The sequence below is a fragment of the Euprymna scolopes genome, chromosome 40 (assembly GCF_053919585.1).
Source record: "Euprymna scolopes isolate OS-2025 chromosome 40, ASM5391958v1, whole genome shotgun sequence".
Lineage (NCBI taxonomy): Eukaryota > Metazoa > Mollusca > Cephalopoda > Sepiida > Sepiolidae > Euprymna > Euprymna scolopes.
The window spans coordinates 51,025,039-51,052,232 of NC_136521.1; the positions used below are offsets into that span (position 1 = coordinate 51,025,039).

At 33.2% G+C, this 27,194-nt stretch overlaps 1 protein-coding gene across 2 annotated transcripts in view; it reads left to right on the plus strand.

Annotated features, from left to right (window-relative positions):
• The window catches only part of LOC145265561 (uncharacterized), a 71,044-nt gene that overhangs the window by 27,385 nt on the left and 16,465 nt on the right, over nt 1–27,194 (plus strand). The window contains exon 4 of one of the 2 annotated variants that reach the window (XM_080121536.1): nt 9,190–9,243. The exons of the other annotated variant lie outside the window; for it this stretch is intronic. Within the exon in view, the coding sequence (XP_079977662.1) occupies nt 9,190–9,243 (54 nt within the window). The remainder of the gene's footprint in view (nt 1–9,189; nt 9,244–27,194) is intronic. 2 annotated transcript variants of the gene reach the window in all.

Consider the following 27,194-nt stretch of genomic DNA (forward strand, 5'->3'; position numbering starts at 1 on the left):
TATGATAAATTTATTTTAAAGTTTGCTGTCTTTATTTAAAAAAATTTTTTAAAAAATTGAATGCGGGCAAGTTTGTCTAGTGAATCTTTAACGTTTATTACAAAAATGCTAAATAGAATTGTTTAAGCATAAAACTTTTTTTGCTACACATTTGCAAATGTTTCAGTCAAAGCTATGAATTAGCTAGGAACTGAACACGTCATTAATAAAGATTAATTCAAACTACGGCTATTTGAAGATTCATTTGTTATTAGGGATGAGAAAAATGTCTTGAATAATCAGTTTAAATTGGTGTCCCAGTGTAATACGAGTGATGCCCCCTCCCATAATTGTTAGGAAGTATAAAAAAAAGGGGGTGGGGGTCTGTTTATTAGCAGAACATATTTATAGGAACTTGTTCATAGAGGCATGCAAAGGAAGTTTTAAATAGGATTGTTAATCAAGGTGAGAAAGTGATTTGTGGAAAATGGATCAATATATTTATTAGTTAGCAGCTTGGAGGTTCTGAGATTAGTCAAAGCCAGGCGAAGGTAAATTTGACTAAGAAAATCGCTGGGGACCAACTCGACCAGACAGCTAGCGACGGACAATGTTTGGGGTTCCTCTTTGCAGCATGATTTTCAAACGCATAACTCAACTGACTTACGTTCAGTACTTTCGCTTGCATTTTATAGTATAATCAGAGACAATCAGATCACGCCTGCAAGAATTTTGCCTAAAGTCTTCTGGGTATTTCCAATTCTTAGTACAAAGATATAATCAAGACTTTAAATTGAAACAAAAGAAGTTTAAGAGACCTAAGTCAACTAAAATAGAGGCACTAGTATAAAAGGAAAATGGAGTCACAAAAAGGAAAGACTAGCAGAAGTTAAAACTCAGACATGTAGTGTGGAATAAAGTTGCTTTTTGAAAATATAGTTGAACAAAGTATTTACCTGTGTGAGAATGTGCTTCGTTTGGCATAAAAGGAAGCATTGTCCCTAATGATGGCGGTCTGAACAGAGCTGAAATGGAGAAACAAACCAAATATCAAGGTCTCATGTATGATATGAAAAGAAACTGGAATCTTAGAGATATCAATCATACCAGTTATTATAGGTGTCACAGGACTTATGAAGAAGAACCTGATTAATATTCCTGGTGAACCAAGTGCAAAAGATATCCAGACAATTGCACTTAAGGGAACAACGAGGATACTAAAAAGAGCTCTCGGTTGGTTTCAATAAAAAGCAGGGCAATGTTGGCAGCTGGTTTGGTTGCCCCATACCCAGCGTTACAATCTTCAAAGGAAGAAAAAAAAAAAAAAAGAATGTGGAGATCATAAATCGGCAATAACAGAACAGAATGATTTTGTTTGCGTGATGAGTGCCGCCATCTTGTTGCGTGTTTAACCGTTTGTTAGATAGCAGAAACTGATAATCCAGAATTCCAAGAATCTGTAATGGCCAATCAATGAGAACGTTGAAAAATCCACTTTTAGGGAGCCATCACCATTTTTAGAACAAAACTGAAAAAACTTACTTGAAATGTATCTTTAACAAATATGAACGGTCATCGAGCCAAACTTGTGGCGAAGTTGCCAGTTAGAATGGGGTTTGTAGGGGGAGAGATAATAAGGGATAAAAGTTTTGCTACTACGCTAATGGTAGATGTATGGCATAATCAAGTTGACACACCGGTTCTTGTTAGATCACCAAAGTTAAGCAATGTTGAGCCTGGTCGGAACCAGATGAGTGACAAATTTTGGAATTTCAGGCGCTGTATGTAGGGCGTTGATACTTAGCAAAAGTTGCAAAAATCTAACGTCATCTCCCCTAACAGGGATATACATGTGCTTGGGGACCGCTTGTGAATTTCATACTCTCATCGAACTTCCTCTTTTGGAGGAAGCCATTTATACTCGCATAGTTAGTGCTGTTTCCTATATATATATATATATATATATATATATATATATATATGAAACAGCACTAGCATTTCAACCTGGGTGTTTGGAGGTGTATGTTGAGCGGGGGGGGGGATCAATTTTTTTTTTTGTAAGTTTGACCCCTTAATATTGTTTTGGGTTCAAATCAAGTTAAGTTAGATCCATGTCCAAGGAACCTATATCTAAAATTTCAAGTCTTTAGACCGAAAATTGGCGGAGGAGTTTGGTAGAACTCTCAAAGGCCAAATCGTTGAACATTGACCCCCTTAACAGCCAAATTTCTGGCCAAAAACTGATTAAAAGGATTTTCCCAAATCTCAATACCCTGTATATCAAATTTCGAGTCTGTAGAGTGAAAATTTAGTTATTGCATTGGAAAATGTGTATACGCACACACGTTTACTATATATGTGTATGTATGTAGTTATATATAGGGTTAGTACAAGAGCATTTTTTTTTTTTTTTTTTTTTTTTTTTTTTTTTTTACTCTTGAGTGGGTATCCGTTAATATCTTCCATGCTTTTAGAGTGATGTGATTCTCGGTTGATTAACTGTCGGATATATGCTAGAGTCATGACAATGAAAAGAATATGCGGTTTAATAGCCCTATTTTTATATATGTAGTTTGGATTGTGGCACTCCTATGTATAAGTATAATTTACATAGATGAATGCGACTAGATATGCGCAAAACCTGTGTATGGTAGGATGTGGTGTCTGCGTTTGCCAAGATATGTTTCGGGGGGGGGGTTCCTTTAGGAGAATAATTGATCCTGTTTTATTAATATGGAGTTTAATTTTGTTTTGAATCTTTCTAAAGTTACTTTTGCGTAGATTGTTTAGCTATGAGATGCCTTCAAGAAGGTAACATTTTTGTACAGGCATTTAAAATTGTCGTTAGATTTTTAAAAATAAATGACCATACAGAAGAAATCTCTAAACTTATTAAAGACACCTCGTATCTGGTTTTCACAGAAATAGTGAAATTGATCAGAACTAACCAAACATCTATTATGTTTATGTATTACTGACAACGAAAAGTTTCACGTAATGAATATTTTAACATCAAAACAAAATTTTCAGATCTTTTTTTTTTTTTTTTTTTTTTTTTTTTGCTTTCATCTATGAATTGAGAATGGTCAGTTTGGGAGTGAGCTAAATAACTGCAAATATGTAGCAAAAATTGTTTGTATAAAGTTTTTATACAGCAAAAATTGTTTGTATAAAGTTTTTATACTTAATGTATATATAATCTAGTCACCCTCAAGGCAACTCTGGTTCAATAGCCGTTTCTTGACGCTGATCAATTCTGTTTACCTGCTGTTCTTGGAAGGTGTTTTTCGCCTGTTGAAAATTTCATAAGCTTTCACAGTCCTGTTCATTTCATTTTAATCACATTTTCTTTTTTTTTTTTTTTCTTTTTATAGTTAAATTGGGAATCAAATACTTTCATTTACATAACGTTATTTTATTTTTATTTTTTTTTTATTCTTGTTATTTTGACTTTTTTTTTTTTCCTGCCATGATATTTTTTTGCTTTTTAGTTTTGTCCCCAGATATTTCCGTTTCTAGTGCTAGCTTTTTTAATAAGACAAGACACTGCATGAATTTCTTGTGGTCTTCACTTCTACAGGAGTTCCCATTTAAAAATTTTTTTTCTTTTAAGCTACTTAAAATAGACTAGATGTATAATAAAATAAGCTACTTAAATAGACTAGATGTATAATAAAATAAGCTACTTAAAATAAACTAGATGTATAATAAAATAATTGAGAAATAAAACAAGACTGGGTGAAATCAGAACTCTGAGATGCATCTGAAAATTTTGTCCAAGTCACGTTGGACATGTCTGTTCTCATTTGATCGCTAAAGCTAAGCAATAATGAGCCTGATCATTTTTGTGAATATCATACTATATCTGGAAGGGTAGCATCCCTCAACCCCCACACAGAATATTGGACATTGTATATGGAAGGGTACCCCCCCCCCTCCCATCCCATGAAAAAGCTCGCGTAAATTGATTTTTTTTTCTTTCTTTTTTTATAAATGATTTGAGTTTTGGTGGAATTCCTGTCATTTCAACTGCTTCAGCAATAAAATTTAAATTGCAATAATGATGCAAACATGTGCGCCCCCCCCCCTCTTTCTATAACAAAAAAGGCAGCATTATATATCATTTTCTGAAATAGGGTTTATTTGCATATAATAGTACGAAAATAAATTACACAAAGTTCTGATTCGTTCCCGAGGAAAATCTTCAGGCTAAGTGCAGCTTGATTTCTCTCGGGAATGGAACAAAGGTTTGTCTAATTTGCCACGCATGTTTTTATACTTCCATCAAGTTCTGCTAAGCACGGGAGTAATTATTTAATTGTTTTATAACTGCATATGTGAAATAGTAAAATATATATATTCCCTGCTATTGTTTGCACAGTTAATATTACTAAACCAGCAATTATAGTCCGCAGGACTGGAAATAAACAACAAATACCATTATAAAGAATGATTCATGGTATTCTTTATGTCAAGTCCCACAAATTAAATAATTGCTCGTTTAGCTCATTAAGCCCCAGGATAATTTCCTTTTTACTAGTCGAAACTTTGTTAATGAGTAAAAATGGGTTACACAAAGAGGAAAATTATTTTTAGAAAGCGAAATATTGACAATTCTATGAATAGTATACCGGGTACACGTGATATATTTTAGAGGCTATACATGCAAGGTATAGACTTGCATATTATGGTAAGAATTTTCAAGAGGGTTTCACCAACTCTTGGAGAGGAGTTGATGAATGTGGATGAATTTTATCCTTTCTTCAGAATAATTATGCAGTAAGCCATACACCATTATATATTTTAGATTAAAAAAAAAAATTTTTTTTTAAGGAAATATTTCCTATGTATAGGACAGTGGGATTTAGTGGGTGTAATATAATGCAAGCAATAGCACCCCACCCGAAACTGCTTAGTACATAACTATATTAATTGCAATAAATTTTCAAAAGTTTATAGAACTTTTGGTACTCGTACAGTTTAATCAAGACATTAAAAAATGAAAATATCGGGAAAAAAAAAAGGTTATATTGTATGTATCCATTTTGGACTGAAGATCTCAGAAAAAAAAAATCTTAATTTGATCAAGTAGTTTTTTTTTACAGCAGAAAAACACGTTCTTATGAGAGCGCATTGAAGTCAACCATTATGGAATTTGTTAAACATGCCACGGGGAGATAACTCCAGTTAAAGTGCTGACACTCCTTCCCTATCTTTTAATACTAGTCTTCCTAAAAATCAAACCTTTTGCTCGGTATCATAAATTAAAAATTTTTTCACTGTAAAAAAGAAAATGAAATTCGGTGAATTTTTTTTTTTCTCAGAGCTTCGTTTCATAACGGATATATGCAATATAACTTTTTCTCGATATTTTCAATTTTTTAATGTCTTGATTAAACTGTACAAGTACCAAACTTTTTAAAAGTTTATGCTGGTACCAGAATTCTATTTTCAGTATATAAAAAAAAATCTTAATTCCAGATAAATAGAATTTGTCTCTCACATCTTCCCCAGATAGATGAACAAATATTCACAGATGTCTTTGATTCTGCAGATTATTCTTACTTGGATGATGTTATTCTCGTCTTTTGGCTGATGTAATCTCTGGCATTTGTATAAAACTACGTCTTGTGAATTCTGCAATTTAGAACTTTTACCTCTAATCCAGAGGTAGGTTCTTCTTCTGTCTGTCATGACCTGATTAGTATAAGTATTTCTTGGTTACCTTTTTTGGCATTGCCTCTGCTAAGGATTGAACTATCAAATCTCCGAAAGATTGTTGTTTTGAACTGATACTTCGCACTTTATTCGTAATGCTACAAATCCGTACATTCAACAAGACTCACCTGAAGATCAGAGATTACGTTGGCTGAAACATGAGGATAAGAGTAAAGATGAGAATATTTGACTGAATAAAAGTAAATAGGAACATGAAATAATACTTTTGGCAACCCTTATATACTGTATATCTTGACTGCCTTTTTTATATTACTAAACAAGTGATTTACTCCACATGGCTGGATATAAACAATATAAAACAAAAATGTGTATTCTGTTTATATTCAGACCTGTGGAGAACATTGCTTGTTAATATTATTGGTGCTTATTTAGAATTACACATTAACAAAAAAAAATAAAAATGTACAGAAAAATCTTTGTAGATACTTGTCATGATATGAAGATGTCATATTCTAAAAATCACATGAATTGATAGTTTTTTACGTTTCTGAATTTTTGAGATGAGGATTGTTTATTTGTATTCTTTGGACTATTGTATGCATCTTAAGTGGCATTTATGTTGTGGTCGATGTAACCTCCAGCCTTCTTTGGGTGTATCTGGGAATTTGGACACAGTGATTGGAATACTTGGAAAAATCCATTGTAAAACTGACCTTCTCCTGAAGGTTCATGGTTCAATTTTTGGTATCTGTGACCAAAAATACAATTATGAATTACTTGGGATCTCTATCTGGTCATGGCTGACAAGAGTATGTTACCTCTGTGAATTAAATAAAAGGTTCTGTTCAAAATTTTGAGTTCAAGATATACCTGAAGAAGGTTGGAGGTTACATGGACTGAATGTTGTGAAACTAACACTCAGGATGAAAACTGTAATCTGAAGAGTCCAAATAAGTTTTTTTTTTTTTTTTCTTTTTTTAATGAAATTTTACAACAAAAAAAAAATTTAAAATTAGATTTTAATTATTTTGAATACAAACAAAATCTCTCAAATTGAATTTTTGCCCTTAAATTTTGACAAACTTCAAATCAACATGGTTGCTTCTGGCCTCGTTTTTGTTTCATAAAATTTTATTATTTTTTTTTTATATAAAAGAAAACTGCTTCTACATTATTGGGACAAGGTTTTGTAGTCGGAGTTTTCAGATAAAATAATTGTTTCAACTGATTTTTTGTGTCAATTCTAATAAGTTACAATAGTAATTTCCAAACTATGTAGTTGAAATTACCTGAATATCACTGAATTATTAAAAGCAACTTTGTGTTAGCAAGTGGAAAATTGCCGCCATCTTTAAATCAAAATGGAGAATTACCTCCCTTTTGAACTCTCTCTTGTGATCGTTTTCATCAAATTTTATTTTCTTTAATAATTTTCTACTTGATTGATTTTTGTAATTTTTGGGCATAATCAAAAAAAAATACGAGGAATACATAGTATTGTTTTCATGTGAAATTCAGCTTTATGATTTCCAAAAATCTCGTCCCAATTCTGTGGAAGCGATAAAAATATTTAATCAATTTACGAAATTTTGGGAATATGCCATCAGTTCTGTGATAAGTTCATACATCATTTATTTTTAATGATTGTAAATCCAAAACACCATATCTGTGCAAACAGTAGCATCTGAATGTTCATAATTCAAGGATGAGTCCTGTTGGGACGAGGAATGGATCTGTTCTGTCCTATGAGGCCCAACCTCCCAGGCTTTACTTCGATAAAAAGGTTAAATTGCTTGAGAATTCCTTACTGGGAATGGTTGCTCGGGTTATTGTTTTGGAGGTCAAAGTGCATTTCACAAGTCTATTGGCTTTTCAAAACTTACTGATCTTTTCTAATCTTGTCAAGAGATAAAAAAAAAAAAAAAAAAAAAAAAATTGTTCAAAATTTCCCCCTAATTAGACAAATCTGTATGTAGCATGTACTCAGTATGGAAAGAAAATATGCATTCCAAAAATCATGCAAATTAATGAAGTTTTATTTTTATTAATAAAATAATTCATCGATTAATAGGAATTTGTAGGCATTACTGGAAATATCTCCCCTTTTTATTCTTGATCATTTTGAAAATGGTGACACGAAACAATTGCTCCTCAGTTAGCTGTAAAGTTTGATTTTCATAGCGCTACCAGAAGCGATGACAAGGCAAATCATTTCCTTCACTTATTGTTCTTCAGTATTTCCATTGTGAAACGATTTATTGAAATAAAATAAGAAAGACTTGAAAAGTAAACAATAAAAATTAACAATGATTAAACAGATAAAAATAACATTTTCACTTTTTATAACATTTTGAAATGAGTTATTTTGAGATTTTGTAAGAAATGTTTCTGAAATTATAAAGAAAATTTTCTAAATTATAAAAAAAAAAAAAAAAACATAAGGTGTATACACAGGAGAGGTATAGGTGTGAGAGAAAAAGCGAAGGAACTGGTTTGCCTTGTCACCACTTAAAGTGCCAGAAATTAGGAAGTACGTTAGCTGACTATAACCTGATTTTTTTATTTGCAAATAAACTACTCCATTAATTTGATTTTTGGAATATATTTTCTCTCCATAATGGGTGCATATATCATACAGATTTTTTTTGTTTTTTAGTATAGGAGAAATTATGAGCAAATACCAAAGTGTTTTTTTTTTTTTTTTTTTTTTTTTTTTTTTTTTTTTTTTTTTTTTTTTAAGGAAAAAGGCTACATAACATAATTATATTGTAAATAAATTTTCAATATCAAAAACTTTTTTTTTTTTTAATAGGTTAAGAATTTTATCTTTTATCAAGTTAGGGTTTGCATTCCTTATATACACAACCAGTTGCATTTAAAGAAAAAAAAAAGAACTTATGCAAATTCGTGATTTTTTTTTTTTTTTTTTTTTTTTTTTAACCAACACATTTCAGGTGAAAGACATGTCTTGTCAAAATTAGTATAAATTACAAATTGATCCAGTAGAAGCTGTGCTAGATGTATTTAAAAAAAATAATAATAATCCACAATTGTGGATTTTTTTTTTTTTTTTTTTTTTGTTAAAAATAGATATATTTGACTTTAGTTTTTTTTTCCCCCATAAAATTGTTTTTAAAAAAATGGTGGAATTAGAATTTAGTCAATAGATTGTAGTGACAACTCAACATTAAAACATAAGATTATAAACCTACCAGAACTCTTATAAATTGATAAAAAATTTGTTTCTACTGGATAATTTAAAAAACTTATACTAATTTCAACATTACATGTAAGTACGTAATGTTTTCACTTGTAATGCGCTGGTTTAAACCATCACTAATTTGCACAAAAACAAAACAAAAAAAAAACAAACCCTTATTCTGTTAATAGAACTACAGAAATTACTCTCAACCTGTAGAAGCTGATCACTTGACGTCCATGTTTTGTGGCTTGCCTACCAATGAATCGCCCTTATGTTCCTTGTATATCCGAACCTTTAACTCAGCTGCTCTTCAATTTTCTTTTGCACAGAAAGGCCACATTCACGTGGCACGGAAGAAACTGGCAACAGTAAGACTATGTCAAGTAGGTGCACCTATCAAAATATACCTAGAATTTGGTATATCCACCTTGTTCTATCCATCTCATTAAAAACTTCTAACAGCAGTGTTCTCCCCCATCCTCCTATTCCCGTCTTTTTTTTTTTTTTTTTTTTTTTTTTTTTTTTTTTTTTACTCATAAACGCAGCATGATGTCGATTTTAACCTTTTTTTTTTTTTTTGCCCCAACTTAAACTACTAAAAAGAACAAATTGTATTAACCTTACTCTTTAAGTTTGATATCCCTCCCATTTTTTTTTTTTTTTTTTTTTTTTTTTTTTTTTTTTTTCGTGTGTGTGTGATGGAATGATTCTAATGTTATTTCCAATTCTTTATAAATCTTTAAATATTTGACTATAATTTTTTTTTTCACAATTACCATAAAAACAAACTGCAGATGTTTGCTCAAATGTAAAAATAGATTTGGGGGTGGGGTGGAGTCTATTGATTTTTAGCTTTTTTTTTTTTTTTTTTTTTTTTTTTTTTTTTTTTTTATTGGTAATTAAAAATCAAGACATTATTTTATCATAACTACCAGCAGTGGAAGATTTTGCTTTCAAATGAAATCAGATAGGGATAATTAAAAGATAATTTTTTGGCATTGGAAAATCAGCAAAAAATTTTCCGGACCCCCCCCCCCCTCTGATTTCAACAGCTCTTGATTCCAATTCATTGTCTCACCACTAAATATTTTTTTTTTTTATCTACACTACAACAGTCTTCAAACAATATGGAACTTAATTATACTGCATTTTGTGCTTATGTTAACCAGTTTAGTTGAACTTCCTAAAGAGGGCTAAACATAATTTCATGAAGGGGCTTATCTACACACGTTATTTATAGTTTTGCAATTGTCCCGGCTAGGATCCCATTGTCCTTTGCAACCATTTCATTGTAGGAAATGCCTTATTCTTTCGTGGAATCGATTTATTTGATAAAAATATGGTTTTAATTTAAAGCTTTATGAAAATCTTTTTCAATCACCAAAGTTACAAACTTTTTTTTTTTTTTTTTTTTACTTGCAAGTCACCATTTAGCAAGGCCCAAAGACTATTTGAGGATAAGGGTTAATGAATATACGTGGTAGTGTAGTAATGGTGTGAATTGGGTAGAATTTAATTATTTATGGAGACTGTTCAACAAGAACTTGTTTACATTGGATTTGAATTTGTATTCGATCGGGAAGCAGGCCAGCGGAACAGTGTTCCACAGGTGGCCAGTTCATGGAATCTGCATTTAGATTTAGGCACAGATAAAGAGTGGGGGAAATCATATAGTGATTGTTGGGGGGGGGGCATAGATTGAAGTTCAGTCGAGTATGAAAATAAGAAAATGCATTCTCTACTAATGTTGTTGCATAAATTCCAACCTTGAATTTCAACAGCAAAAGTTTGTGTGGGACCCAAGCTCTAATTTTTGTGTCAAACCATCAACTGGAGGTGACGTGAAATTGTCGCAAAATCGCACTTCATCTTTTCGCCAAATTCTCTCCATGTCTGGTGGTTACATTCCTTCAAAAGAACTCCAAGTTGCCCTTAGCCGATCTTGATTGGTCTTTTGGAACGAGGAGTGTCATTCAGGTCAAAATTACTGTTTAAATCTGTTAAACTTATCTTGAACAGTTCTCTCAGCCGTTTCTCCATATACGGCACAAATATCCTTGGTCAACTTCACTCACTTTTTGACCTCGGTTAACGGCAAAAAGATAGCAAAAAAAAAAAATGTTTTTTTTTTTATTATTATTTTTAAAAAATTTTTTTTTAATCTATTTGACGATTCTGAAAAACGGGAAAAAATTATTAGCAAAAAACAATGACCATTTTGTAGAACAGAATACATGCTTTCTAATGATATATAACACTGTGCCAAAAATCAAAACATGTTTTTAGAACAAAATTAATTTTTCATTCGACAGTGAGAACTTATGCAACACTGATAGATTATGATGCCAGTTTTGAACTCTATCAAAAGTTGTGACATTAGAAAGTTTATCGGGTGCCCTGTTGGCTTGGCATGCTGAGAGCAAGCTCAAGGAATATCTTGTAAATATTGGCAGTCAAGAGGTGCTCAGTAAAATCTGTTCTCCATCTTCGGTGCAGTTGTAATGAATAGGCACGAAATGAATTCTCGTGTTGCTTAGAATTATCTCTTCTATATAAACTAGCCTGGGTACCCCGGGTCTTTGGAGGTATGTGTTGAGCAAAAAAAAAAAAAAAAAATTTTTTTAGGCAGGCAGGCAGGCTCGAACCCGTGATGCAAAGGTAGAAAAGAAAGTGGAGGTGTAAGGGTGTTGGTTGAAGGGGAAAAAGTAATTAGTAGTTGGCATGCAGGCTTGAACCCGTGACGCATTAGCTGTTGCACTCATCGCCAAACTGGAGTTGAGGTAGGTTTAAATTAAGGCTAGACAATTGAAGAGACTTTCGAAAATATCGATGATGCTAAAAGTACCTTATTCTGTCTTGAGGGGGTGCCTTTTTCCCTTCCCTGCAACCTCTTTCCTACAGGAGAGACGTTGTGAGCCTGTCTGTTTTATTTTCATGGCAAGTGCTGAGCTGTGTCTGAGCCCCAATGTATCCTTTGCCAAACTTTCACAAAAAAATGCTCATCTTATTGAAACTACTATCAGTGTCTGGCACCTGGTAGGATGCCCTATCCCCATAAGAATTACAAAAAAATAAAGAAATAAAAAAAAAAATAAAAGCCTTAAGATACATGTAAATTGCAATCTTATGTGTTAGGGAAATATTAGTGTTATGTTCAGGAAATCAATATTCTCTGTAGGATTTTCGGTCACAACTGCAATGAGTACATTTCGGACTAACAATGACATCCTCACTTGGAGAGAGGAAGCCGATCAGATGAGCAAACATCCTAAAAGCTTTTAGGGATTTAGTGGAAAAGCCAACAAAATGAAAAAGGGTTTTAAAAAAAATTCCAAATATATAACATAAATATTACCAAAGGCAAGAAAAGTACTCTTCTGCTTACCTGGATGTTATGTGTTTTTTTTTTGTTTTTTTTTTTTAACAGAATTTAAAGTGTATATTTTGTTCGAAAAAGTGTTGAGGTAGTAAGTTAATCCAACAATCGACATGGCCAACACAAACAATCTTTAGATTGTTAATAATGACTCAAAAGTTGGGGGGGGGGGGCAGACACCGATAGAAATCCACTTTGAGTCAATTTTGATGCTCCAGGGACTGTTTTCATTGGCTATGTCGATTGCCGGGTTGGAAACTGTTTCTTTGTTTGTTTTTTTTTTCAAACCGAACAAACACTTTAAATTTTAAAACACTTACTACTTATCCAGGTAAGTACTAGAGTAACTTTTCTTGACTTTGGCAAAATTTATTTGCTATTTATCTGAACCTGCAGTCGGCAGGATTGAACCTGTAACGCAAAGGAGAAAAAGGTGAACAAAAAAAAATACAGTTTAGTCACCGCGCCCACCACAACATATGAATCACCGCTGTTCGAAATAAGTGTAGTCATTCTAAGGCATATGATAATTTTGCAAAATGTCAATGCAAAAACTGACCCCTTCTTGCAAAGAGCTCAGTTGACCAGCACAGAATTAATGTTTTTGGCCAGTTTTGGGATATTCGTTATCCCAGAGTCTGATTTTTCTTACGATACTGATTTTGTCAGTATTTGTCGCGTGTCGAAAGTTTTTGGCAAACATACACACAATTTTGCCTTTTATACTACAGAAGATTCAGCCCGGCTCTGCTTGGGCTCTATGTATTGTTCATAACATCATATGCGTGTGTGTGTGTGTATATATATATATATATATATATGTGTATGTATGAATTAAAAAGCTTGACTCATATCCAGGTAATCTATATCTAAAATTTCAACTGTTTGGACCCAAAATTGCTGGAAGAGTTTGGTTGACTCTGCAAAGGTCAACTCTTAAACTTTGACCCCTTAGCAGCCAAATTTTCGGCCAAAAACCGATTAAAGAAAGTATGTCTGAATGCACTTTATGTAAAAATTTAAATGTTTAGACCAAAAATTGGCTGAGTAATTTGGTAGATCGCAAAAGTCAAATTTGTTTTGGGCTCAAATGAAACTTTGATCCAGTTCCAAGTAACCTACATCTAAAATTTCAAGTATTTAGACCCAAAATTGGAGGAGCTTGGTTGAGTTTTCAAAGGTTAAATCGTTGAACTTTAACCTCTTGACAGCTGAAAATCGATTAAAGATTCTCCAAATCTCAATACCCCTCATATCAAATCTCTAGTTTGTAGACTAAAAATTGACAGTTTTAGTAGGGAAATTTTCACACACACACAATTTCACTTATATAGATAAGATAACGTCATGAAGTGAGTGTGCCCGGAGAAAGATAGTTTTTAGATATCTAGACATGCCTAGTTGACGATCACTAGTTTTGTCTAAATAAATGATTACTTGCTCACCTCTCTGGTTTCTAGTTACTAGGGTTGGGACGATTAAAAAAAATCTTACCTTTTTTAGGTATTGGTATCAGAATCTGGAAAAAAATGTGCCCATTATCCAATGCCAAAAACGATTTTTTTTATTTTTATTTTTGTTCAAAATAAAATCTACTGTTGGTACTAATAAAATAAGTATTAATTTAAAACTCGGTAAAACTAAAATATATAGATCATTCCCTCCACAAGTGTATTTTTATGTCTGAGAAAATCTAACTGCTTTTACGGCATTCAGAAAAATAACCGATTCTTTATTTTGGAGAGTTCTAAGGAATCTAAATTGGAGGTGTTGGAATCTGAATTACTGAAAGAAGCACCAATTTGTGAGTATGAATCCACTTTATGTAAGAAGCCATAAAAAAAAAAAACTATTTTTACCAGTTAACCATAGATGTCAGATTCCAACCCACCCAGAAAACGGCAATTCTTCCCCTTTTGTCAGAAACATCGCTTATGAAATTTGAGGATTAAAGGATAAAAGTGGAAATAAAGGCTGGCGAAAATGAACCCAAGGTGGAGATATATTGGAAGAATGAATTGAGAGAATACTAAAAGGATTTTTTTTTTTTTTTTTTCTTTTTAATTATTAAAAGCAAGATTTATAACAATATGTTGCACTTTTTTGCCCCAGGCAACATCAGGTGTCCCTGCTAGTATATGTATAATTAGTATATTTGGGCAGCATTTTTTTTTTTTTTTTTTTTTTTTTTTCCCCCCTCTCTTACGCATGTTTCATTGAACCGCAGGTATATTTCTTGTTTGTTTCTCTTGTGGTCTGTTTTTTTGTTTTTTTTTTCCCCCATTTGGCATTTTACATTCGAACAGAACGTTCGAACATTGGCCCGCCAAATGGAAAAAAAAAAACAAACTTATCACAAATGAAACGAGCGGGAATTATGCATAGGATATATTATTGAATTAATTTGGAGACGAGTAATTAGTATAATTTATTTTATTTAATTATTTGGACTATTATCCTCATCTAGTTGTTTTCATGACGTTTTGGACAATTATTCCTCTGGCCTTCGTCAGGTTAACCGCGACTAGATAAGATAACAACTATTGAAGGCAGTAATTGTTGTAGTTGGAGGATTCGACATTCCCATCCCGTCGCGGCCCTGTCGGTGGGGCATTAGAATACGCTGACTGCCCCCCCCCTGCAGAGGGTAAAAATCTCAATGGGGGTCCTGGATATGACCTTAAACTATATCCAGTGGTGAGGCCCCAGCTTGTGGGCTTTGGGGAGTGTGGAGCCACTCTTTAATTACCATTGTTCCCAGGTCCACTCTGACCCGGAGTGGTAGTACCTGTTATGGTCCCAACTATGGGTTGAATAGAAACTGACGTGAAAACAACAAATATATTCTATTTAAAAAAATTTTCTTCAAAATTTTTGGATTCGGCATTAAATAACCCGAAAAGGGTTGATATGCCGTAAAACAAAAACTAACCAACCCATCCCGTCGCAGTTAACCTGATGAAGGCGAGAGGAATGATTGGCCGGAATGTGAAAACCACTAGATGAGGATAAAGTCCAAATAATTAAATTAAAATTATGCATTGGGTAGTTTGGGTTGAGAATTTAAAGTTCAGGTTACCCCCTTTCCTATCCTACGCTCTTCAAATTTATCCCCACCCTCCTTTTCAGAGAACACTTCTGTACCAAGTGCTTGTTTATTTCACTTGTTTTCTGCTCTTTTCTTTGCTTTCTTTAAACTAATCACATTTTCCAGCACTTGTGCAAACTAATACCTTTTTTTTTTTCTAATACTAATATATAATTCTATTGAAACCCAAGGAATGTGTTTGGGGGTTGAGGCTTTTTGGGGAGTGTAATATGGGGGGGGGGGGTGATTATAAATTGCTTGATCAAATATTTAGTGCTTGCTTTTTATTTATTTTTTTTGTTTAGAAATCTTGCCATATAGTTAATAAAGAAATTTATTAAAAAAGAAAAAAGTTACTATAAATAACTTAAATCAAACATTAAAATTTTAATTTTCTATCAACCTGTCTATTTTTAACACCCTGAAACTGTTTAAATTTAAAATTTAAATTTGACTAGTTTTAAAAAGACCTGTCTTAGTGTTATTGATTTTTTTTTTTTTTTTTTTTAAGTCAGTTTCCAGTTACATGGGTTGGTAGAAAATTAAATTTAAGTTTTGTCCCCCACCCCACCCCCAATTTCTTTGTATTATACTGCAAGATTTTTTTTCTTCTCCCTGTCAAAAAAATCACTTGCTGTGCATTTCATTTTTTAGTTGGAAATTTTTTTTTTTTTTTTTTTTTTTTTTTTTTTTTTTTTTATCTTCTTCCCTCTTCTGTTTATTAGCCCACGCTTCTACGCTTGCATCTTGTGAACTAGCTCAATTTTTATCAGGCGAAGTTGATTTTTTTTTTTTTTTTTTTTTTATATAATATATATACCACCTCCCAAAATTATCTGGTCAACTAGAATGGATCAGCTGACTTTGTGTTTTTCTTTTTTTCACCTTTCAAAATGCAAGCTTTCTATTTAGGATAGGGTAATTATGTGCAGCTTTTGAATTTTTTGCTTGGTGTTGGTTTTATTTATATATATATATATATATATATATATATATATATATATATATATATATATATATATATATTTCGGGTGTTTTAATTGTGCCCTGTTCTTTCTCTCCTCTTTCTGGTGATGGTAATTTTTTTTTTTTTTTTTTTTTTTTTTTTTTTTTCCCCACATGTAGAAATTTTTAATGGAAATTGCCCAGACCAGGCATGAAGCCACTTGATGTAATGAGCTTTAAAAAATTTCTACTTTAAAGTCAAAAAACTTGCTAACGACAAGTGTGAGATAGAATATAGATTCTAACCCAGAAAAAAAGATACGAATCTGACAATGTGGGGATCCTTGTGTTTTGAATGATTGAAATAAAATCTTAGGCAAAAAAGATAATTCTTGTTTAAATATTAAATTCAAAGAAGGAACATAAAAAAAAATGAAAGACAATATTAAAAAAAAATAAAAAAGATAATTGAAACCATTTAATGTTTTTTTTTTTTTTTTTTTTAATTACAAAGGAATCCTGGCTTATCAAGGCCCAGAGGCTACTCAAGGATAACAGTTATTGTGTATTAGTCAATGGGATAATATTGTAGCAATGGAAATTTTGTAAAAATTTGTTTACATTGGACTTGAAAATTACCAAATTATAATCAGCTGGAAAAAAGGCAAACGGAACTGTTCCACAGGCATGCAGTTCTAGGAAGCTTTGTTCATGGAATCTACGTTTTAGGTTTAGGCACAGATGAAGAGTGGGGGAAATTATTGACAGTGGTTTTAGATAGTTTTTGTGAAAGTTTGGCAAGTGGGGGGGGGCATAGATTGGAGTTCAGACGAGCACTTGCCATGAAAATAATGAAAAAGCAGACAAGCTTGCAATGTCTGTAATCTGCGTGTTGTATGTTTACAAACGTTTCTTTGCATGTTCAATTAATGACCTTTGCTGCTACTGATGACCTTGTATTTGTAAAGTTCATTTATGAAATCTGGCTGATAAGAGCAAGCAACCTACGAAAAGCTTGAAGTGTTCGATCACTACTTTTTATGGCGCATCCTCTGTATTTGCTGGTAACCATTCGTCTCGAATGGTGCTGTTCCTTCTTGCCGCAATGTATCCTCTCTACAAGTCTTTGTTGATTCAATCGTGCTCTTCGTTGTCCAAATGATTTCATCCACAAAGCCATAGATTCAGCTCCTCCTCAGGGTTGGGGGGAGGGGGGGGGGACTATGTAGCGGCCAGCTGAAATCATGGTTAAGGTTGGTAAAACAAGATGCCAAACTGATCCGGATTCTTCACATTTTATGGAATTTGCTGGAACAGATTGTATCTGCTTTCATGATTGAGCGTCGCATCCGATCAGCATTTGTTCGGGGCAAGGTAAATTCTTTGTGTGGAGCTGGCCCAATCACTCCAGCTTGAATGCTGAAGCAAGTACTGATGACCTCTTCCAAATTGTTAATTAATAATGGAAAATGTTACTGTGGTTCAAGACAAGATAATTTCCTTTTTTTTTTTTTTTTTTTTTTTTTTAATCTGCTTTAAACTGTCTAATCCAATCCTGGTAAGTACGGTTTTAAACTCTAGCTAAACCTACATTATTTTTGGAATATGACATTGTTCTCTGACGAGTACATGCATCAGATTTTTTTTTTTAAATAATTCTAAATATGCACACTTTCATATAAAGAGTTGAAATTTAAAAAAAAAAAAAAAATTTTTAACAGCCTTCGTTAAAGTGTTCTATTAAACATTTTCATTTTATTGTTTAAATAATTTAACTTTGCTAGCTTCATTAAAAACAAAAGTTAGACTTTTTTTCACTTCGTAATGAGCGTTGGAAGATTGTTGGTAGGTAAATAAAAAAATAAAAAAAAATTTTTTTTTTAAATACACAATCACCAAAAGAAACGCTTTATTTCTAGTCGCCACTTTGAAAAATAACTCGCAAAAGTGACTGTTTCAATCGCAACATAAAGCACTAGTTAATGCGTGTGGAGTAGCACTTTAGTTATCGTCATTGCCTGGTTCATTCTGAGCTGGGCTTGTACTGGGCTGCTAAATCTGGTAGTGAGACTTCAATCAGGGAGTGTGGAACATCTTTATTGCATTGCTCCCAGGTCCACTCTCAGTCAGGGCCTTATTTCATAGTTAAAAAGAATCTACATTTTGCAGCCCTTATGAAACAAATTTATAGACAATTTTTATGCATTTTATCCAAGTGTTATCATTGAACAGCAATAAAACACTTGGATGTTCTTTACTCAATCTTGGTGAACAAATCCGGCCTAAACTATATTTATACCAAACATGGTAGAAAAAGGTCATAAATGTAATTATTTCATGGGTGGCATTGTTTTGGGGGTCACATTGTCATTGAATATGTGTTTAAATTGAAGTCTCTTGTCGATAAATTGGTTGCGTGCACAAGTCTGAAGAAAAGGTCAATCCTGTTTTGCACAATTGCAGAAGAGTTATCAGTTTCCTATTAAAAACGGATCCATACACTTCAGCCTACTTGTCTTGGCGTTAATTTATTAGCAATTTGAATAGTTATTTTGTGAATTCATACTTACAGGTTAGAATTGACATCTTGAGACTAAAAACAAATCTACTGGTTTCCCTTTACAGTTGAGGTGCCATATATATATATATATATATATATATATAATTTATTATAATTAAATACCTACAGACAGTAGTGTTTCATCTTTTCGGGAATCATCAGTGCAGAGTGTCATGATTAACACTGGTCGATAGACTCTAACCTGGAAACAGAAGACATATCTAGCTTCATTAGCAAGGACCTGATCCATTCGGCCATGGTTAACAGCGAGAAATACTGTTGAAATTTAAACATTTGTTTTTAAATGTTTTAACGTCTGTCAGTGACCTAATCATATGATCTGCACATCAGAGCTAAATTGACAGACTTTATTTCAACTGAAAGTGCTCAATGATAAACGAGTTTCTTAAAGGGGCTGACAATTACTATAATACTTATTAAATACCTACAGACATTAGTGTTTTGTCTTTTTGGGAATCATCAGTGCAGGATGGCACGATTAACACACACACACACACACACATATATATATATATATATATATATATATATATATATATATATATGCGCCATAGGATTTCTATATTGTATAATACTGTAAGCCTAAAGGTCCAAAGAAATTTATGTGCGGGGTTTAAACCTACAGACCACGTCATGTAAAAACAAAAATGTAAATTATCAAATCTTGCAGTTAATAAAATTTAAAAAAAAAAAAAAAAATTTTAGTTTACATGCGGCGTTTGAACCTACAGACCAGATCATGCAAAAAATAAAGGCAAAAAACACCAACTTACCCATAGAATTTTCATGGCTCGTTGTTCTATCATTGTTGCTAAGCGATGACATGGAAAAATTTGCTTTACCAATCATAGATAAGTTAAAATAAGTTTCTATTATGGGGGGGGGGGGTATTCTAAGACAAAACTTAAGATCACTCCCAGACTTATACACTAAATGTCTGTAAATTTTAAAGAAAATATGTCCAGCCATTTCAGAGTCTATAGAGAACAAACACAGTTGCATTTATGATTATAGGCAGATATATGGAAATTCTGAATTATATATATATATATATATATATATATATATATATATATATATATATATATATGCTGACAACATTCTAGCTATTACATATTTATTTCATTCTACTAATGGCGAGATTCCTCAGATGTGGTTCAATGCTTGGTAGCTTGTTTATTGAAGAGAGTGCGAATGCTCATGTCATCTTACTGCTGATTGGGGGGGGGTACCATTCCTTGCAGTCTTGGTAGCAAGACTACTTCACCACTTCAAACATCGAGTGGCATGCACTTATGGCTACACATGTGGGGTTTGACATAGTTATCTTGAGTCCTCGGGGTAGCTGGCTTTCCTCTGAAAACTTGAGTAAGTTGAAAAAATATATTTATAACCTACGGGTAAAATGTAAAAAAAAAAAAATATTTATAACTTACGGGTAAAAAGTAAAAAAAAAAAAAAAAAATATTTATAACTTACGGGTAAAATGTAAAAAAAAAAAAAAAAAATATTTATAACTTACGGGTAAAATGTAAAAAAAAAAAAAATATTTATAACTTACGGGTAAAATTTAAAAAAAAAAAAAAAAAAAAAATTTATAACCTACTGGTGAAGTGGCGAAGTCACTACATCATGGCATGTATTGATTACGAGAGAAAATTGTGTAGGAATATAAAAAAAAAAAATATTACATGGGGAATCATTTCAGGATGAAATCTATTGAGACGTTTTAACCATTAGCAGCTAAACTAAGGGAAACTTGGATGTAAATGTAGATATTTTTTATAATTAACTAGTCTGGGTGCCCGGGTGTTTGGAGGTGTCTGTTGAGCAACAAAAAAGGAAAAGCGGTAGTAGGCAGGCAGGCTCAAAGCCAATAAAGTGAAAGAAAATCTGATGCTTTACCGCTACTCCATGACGCAACCGGAAATTCGGAACATCAAAATTAGACAGTCGGTCCAACCAATACGATGGCTTGCAAAAAATCAACCCCTCCCTGTAGAAAACTGGCCAGTTGAGGGTGAAAGAATTAATGTTTTTGGCCAATTTTTTGATATTTGTCATCTGAGACATTGAGCTTCAAAATGATACCGATCTTGTGAAAATCTGTCGCCTCTGAAAGTTTTAGGCAGACATGCATACATATCGACATTTAAACAGACAAGTGAGGTTTATATTATAAACTCGCGGGGGGGGGGTACCTGGCATTATCTTGGTATGTGGAGGTAATGTACGAGGAGGGGGGGGTTTCAAAAGAACAATTGGGCAGTTTGAGTGGTAGTAGGCAAGCAGGCTCGTACCCATAATGGGAAGGAGGGGAAAAAAAATCTGATATCTCCATTGCACAACCAGAACTCAAGAACATCAAAATTAAGTGTAGTCAACCAACGGTGACAATGACTTACTAAAATGTCGGGGGGGGGGAAAAAAAAAAAAAAAAAAAAAACCCTCCTCCCACAGGAAAACATGAGTTTGAAAAATTACATTGAAAGTAATTGCCAGGAACGCTGCGAAAAAAGGTAGGTTCTCTCTACCGTGCTAGAAAGCTACTAACGCTGGACAGTATACTGTATCTCTATAAGGCCACTGTTTGCCCATGTATGGAGTATTGTTGTTACATTTGGGCTGGTGCATCTGCTACTTGTCTCTCACTCCTAAACAGGGTTCAAAAGAGTCGCCAACCTAATAGGTCCTGTCCCATCGACGTAATGTAGCATCCCTCTGCCTGTTCTACAAGTATTTCAATGGTGAATGCTCTGACGAACTGCAAGCACTTGTGCCCCCTCAACGTAAGTACCCCCGACAAACAGCAAAATCCCACCCCTTCAGTTGAGATCCCTAGATGTAGGGGAGCCTTCTACTCCAGTACTTTCCTCTCCAGAACCGCTGGACTTTGGAATTCCCTTCTGAGTTCCTGCTTCCCCAACTGTACTGACATGTAGAAGTTCAAGTGTAACGTGAACTGACATCTTGCTACCCAACTCCCTACATAGTACCCCTGTAGCTTATGTCCCTGATAGTAGCCTCCTACAGCAAAGTGGCAATGTGCCTTGTTTAGGGTGAAATTGCAATTAAAAAAAAAAAAAAAAATTAAAAAAACTGATTCCCCACGTAATATTTGACAACATTTTTCCCCCCTGGTTTGCTCAAGCTTTTGTCAGGTGCTAAACATTCACCCGCTCTCATATCAAGAGAGATTTAAGATTCTAAGCATCCCATTAAATGCAATTGCTTGATTGAATTTTGTTCACGGCTATATTTGGTAGTTTTTCAAATTCTTTTTCGTGAATCCAATTTGTCCTATAATTACTGGAACAATGGAGATCTGCTAAAGATTTCAGTACATGTAACCTTGTTATTTTGTGGTGTTTTCCCTCACAGCACATTAAGATGTGGGGAGGTTTAAAAAAAAAAAAAAAAAAAAAATCTGGTGCCATCAACCAGAAGCGAAATCGTGCCGGGCGCGAACTAACATAACTGAAGTTAATAATGTACCTTTTTACCAATGTGGCCACGATTACACAGGTGCTACGACATACCAAATTATTTCAAATGAAAGAAGGTATTGACGTATGTGCAGTTAATGTTATGAACTTAGTTTTATTAAAAAGTAGTTGAAACATTTCCCTCTGCAATTCGTCAGGTTTTTACTGTATCTTTGCATTGGTCCGAAATTGTATGAATTATGTTTTAAACTGTTAGAAATTGCAAGTTTTTTTTTTTTTTTTTTTTTTTTTTTTTATCATCGTAATTGGATTGTTAGTTTCTTTTTTAAATTAAAAAAAAATCAAAATATTAAAACTTTTTGTTTTAATATAATTAGCCATGAAAATTATAAAACAAAACCCTATTTAAATGGAGAGAAAATAAAAGATCGCTGGTAGGCGTGCGCTAACCTTGAAACTAATAGTTATGAGACAACCTCCTAATCAACTGGGCCACAGCGCTCATTATGAAATCATGTAGAAAATTATTTCAACTAATTCAAAAAATAACAGTTGACGTATGCACAATTTTTTAAAAATTATGTAGAAAGAAACTGTTTTAGGTGACGGCCCCGCTTGATATAAAACAATTTCAACACAAAATAATTGACTCTCTCTCTCTATCTCTATCTCTATCTATCTCTCTATCTCTATCTATCTCTCTATCTCTATCTATCTCTCTATCTCTATCTATCTCTCTATCTCTATCTATCTCTCTATCTCTATCTATCTCTCTATCTCTATCTATCTCTATCTATCTCTCTATCTCTATCTATCTCTATCTATCTCTCTATCTATCTCTCTATCTCTATCTATCTCTCTATCTATCTCTCTATCTCTATCTATCTCTCTATCTCTATCTATCTCTCTCTCTATCTATCTCTCTATCTATCTCTCTATCTCTATCTATCTCTCTATCTCTCTATCTCTATCTATCTCTATCTATCTCTCTATCTCTATCTATCTCTCTATCTCTATCTATCTCTCTATCTCTATCTATCTCTCTATCTCTATCTATCTCTCTATCTCTATCTATCTCTCTATCTCTATCTATCTCTCTATCTCTATCTATCTCTCTATCTCTATCTATCTCTCTATCTCTATCTATCTCTCTATCTATCTCTCTATCTCTATCTATCTCTCTATCTCTATCTATCTCTCTATCTATCTCTCTATCTCTATCTATCTCTCTATCTCTATCTATCTCTCTATCTCTATCTATCTCTCTATCTCTATCTATCTCTCTATCTCTATCTATCTCTCTATCTCTATCTATCTCTCTATCTCTATCTATCTCTCTATCTCTATCTATCTCTCTATCTCTATCTATCTCTCTATCTCTATCTATCTCTCTATCTCTATCTATCTCTCTATCTCTATCTATCTCTCTATCTCTATCTATCTCTCTATCTCTATCTATCTCTCTCTCTCTATCTATCTCTCTCTCTATCTATCTCTCTATCTCTATCTATCTCTCTATCTCTATCTATCTCTCTATCTCTATCTATCTCTCTATCTCTATCTATCTCTCTATCTCTATCTATCTCTCTATCTCTATCTATCTCTCTATCTCTATCTATCTCTCTATCTCTATCTATCTCTCTATCTCTATCTATCTCTCTATCTCTATCTATCTCTCTATCTCTATCTATCTCTCTATCTCTATCTATCTCTCTATCTCTATCTATCTCTCTATCTCTATCTATCTCTCTATCTCTATCTATCTATCTCTCTATCTCTATCTATCTATCTCTCTATCTCTATCTATCTATCTCTCTATCTCTATCTATCTATCTCTCTATCTCTATCTATCTATCTCTCTATCTCTATCTATCTCTCTATCTCTATCTATCTATCTCTCTATCTCTATCTATCTATCTCTCTATCTCTATCTATCTCTCTATCTCTATCTATCTCTCTATCTCTATCTATCTCTCTATCTCTATCTATCTCTCTATCTCTATCTATCTCTCTATCTCTATCTATCTCTCTATCTCTATCTATCTCTCTATCTCTATCTATCTCTCTATCTCTATCTATCTCTCTATCTCTATCTATCTCTCTATCTATCTCTATCTCTCTATCTATCTCTATCTCTCTATCTATCTCTATCTATCTATCTCTCTATCTCTATCTATCTCTCTATCTCTATCTATCTATCTATCTCTATCTATCTATCTATCTCTATCTATCTATCTATCTCTATCTCTATCTATCTATCTCTATCTCTATCTATCTCTCTCTCTATCTCTATCTATCTCTCTCTCTATCTCTATCTATCTCTCTCTCTGATATGACCTTAAACTATATCCAGTGGTGAGGCCCCAGCTTGTGGGCTTTGGGAAGTGTGGAGCCACCCTTTAATTACTATTGCTCCCAGGTCCACTCTGACCCGGAGTGGTAGTACCTGTTAGGGTTCCAACTATGGGTTAAATAGAAACCGACTTGAAAACAACAAATATATTCTATTAAAAAATTTTTCTTAAATCTTTGGATTCGGCCTTAAATAACCCGAAAAGGGTTGATATGCCGTAACCCCCCCCCCCACACACACACACAATTTTTACACATTTGTCCAAGAGATCACTATTTCTAACGATGTCGAGTTGGCCTGTATGATGCATAGAACACAAGTTTTTATTTTAAACACTGGTATTGTACCCGATATATAGTGATTTCAAAGGTTTAAAAATAGGAACTGGATGCTGTCAGCTAAAATCGAAACCAAAACGTATAGCTCTTCATCTTTATTTGTTACCCTCTGAGCCATGCTCGTATGCATATAGGTAAAAAAAAAAAAAGTTACCTAACTTTTAACCGTGTATTTGCACATGCATCCAACAGCACTTTTATGCCTGCCAAGTTTCAATTTTGATATATCAAGTATGTAGACCAAAAATTGACAGTTTGGTAGACAGACCAGATCATTATATAAGTTATCCACATACAGTACCGTTTCGCTAATTCACAGCTCGTCAGTGCGGTTAGACAAGCAACTACCTCAAGCCAGAATCGAAACCCAATCACCCAAACAACAGTCAGAGCTTCTAACTGTTGCGTTATATGGCTGCTGCTATGTGGGCAGCGAATTAACAATGTTTGGACATTGTCCAAATACCTAAGCTCAATTTGTTTTACACCAAGCATCGCTTCATACGCTAATGGTAATTTGTATATTGTTTCCAATATGCTCAACCTAAGTTAAGGAGCATTATATAATTTTAATTTATAGTTTTGATTTCTTTTTCTTATATTTTTAGACAAGGAAATTTATTGTTCGAGAGAATACTCCAAAAACAATTTTCAAGAAATCCTTACTCATAGAGTTTCAAAGAACGCTATTCTCCTCCTCAAAAGATTAGCAAATTATTAGTATGACCTGAGCTAAGAATTTGCTGGTTGTGGTATTAAATGAAACCACACTCCATGATGGTCAGTCATAAAATGCAAAAAAATTGTTCATGTCTGAAAATTGAGGAAAAAAATATATAAAATGTCCAGAATGCATGAAGACTCGTTGTTTGGTAAATCAAAAAAGCAGTTTTTTTTTTTTTATTTTTTTAACAAAGTCAAAATCCAAACACGCAAGTAAATTGTAGTATGAAAAACAATCCCCAATTGAACACGCAAATGCGTAGGTGTTGACACTGACAGCCAAGTACTCAAGACGGTAGAAAAGCATGATGCAATAGGTGCTGAATACAAGGTCATCCAATCTTAACATTAATTAGGAAAAAACTAAATTTAAGTGATAACTAGGGCTAGGACAACAGCATATTTTCATTGTTTTGATTCGATTGTGTATCCGTTGATATCTTATATGCTTTTAGAGTGATATGGTTCTCGGTTGATTAACTGTTTTTGTCAGATATATACTCGAGTCAAAACAATGGAAAGAATATGCTGGGGTCATAGCCCTAGTGATGACCTCAAAGCCATATTAAGTGATAACAATATTAACAATGACAATAATAATAAAATTAAGGTTAATCTTGTAAGATTTAAATGAAATGATTAAATGAATATAAAATATGGAGATAATAATGGTATTGCTGACATAAATTATAAGTTTGGAGTACTGTTGTCCTTGATAAAATCATAGAATGCATGAATTAGACAATAGTACTATTGAATAAGAAACGGTACCATTGCGGCCAATCGAAGCAATGGTTATAAAGTTGCTACCAGCAGTAAGAGGTGCTAAAGGTTGTAATTATGTTGAATAGTTAGGGACCCATCATGGTGTAGTCTACATTGCACTGTAGAAAATCTGTTAATTTTATGAAATTTTTATATACTAGCGGTTGTGCTGTCTCGGCACACAATGCTGAGTCATACAAAATGAAGTACTCAACATCGTCTTACCATCAACGCTTACGCTGTGAACTCTGAGTATGCGAAATTCCCATATGCACAAAACAAAATCATTGAAAAAAACAAAAATACCCTTACTAAGGGTAAGGATAATGAGTAAACGGATAAAATGATGGTTAAAATTATTACAAACTTGTCAGGATTCGACTGTATACGCGACTGTGCTAAATTCCATTGACATGGACAGATAACCTTTTTGGCAGGTTTATGTATCGGCCCAAGAACCCTTATTTCGGGCTTTTTGTGTGACTCGGCATTGTTCGTTACAAACCATGTATAGATAAGGACAGTCTAGGGACTCATACCTTTCAGGGGGAAAAAAAGAATTTTTCAATTCGGTACATCCGTTCGAAAGTTTTATTGGTATATAGGCGCACACACACAAATAAACCTTTAGGATTTTATTAATAGTATAGATAACTGTTTAAATTACAGTTTAAAATGAAAAAGTCAAGAATTAGTGTTCAATTGTGCTCTAAACAGAA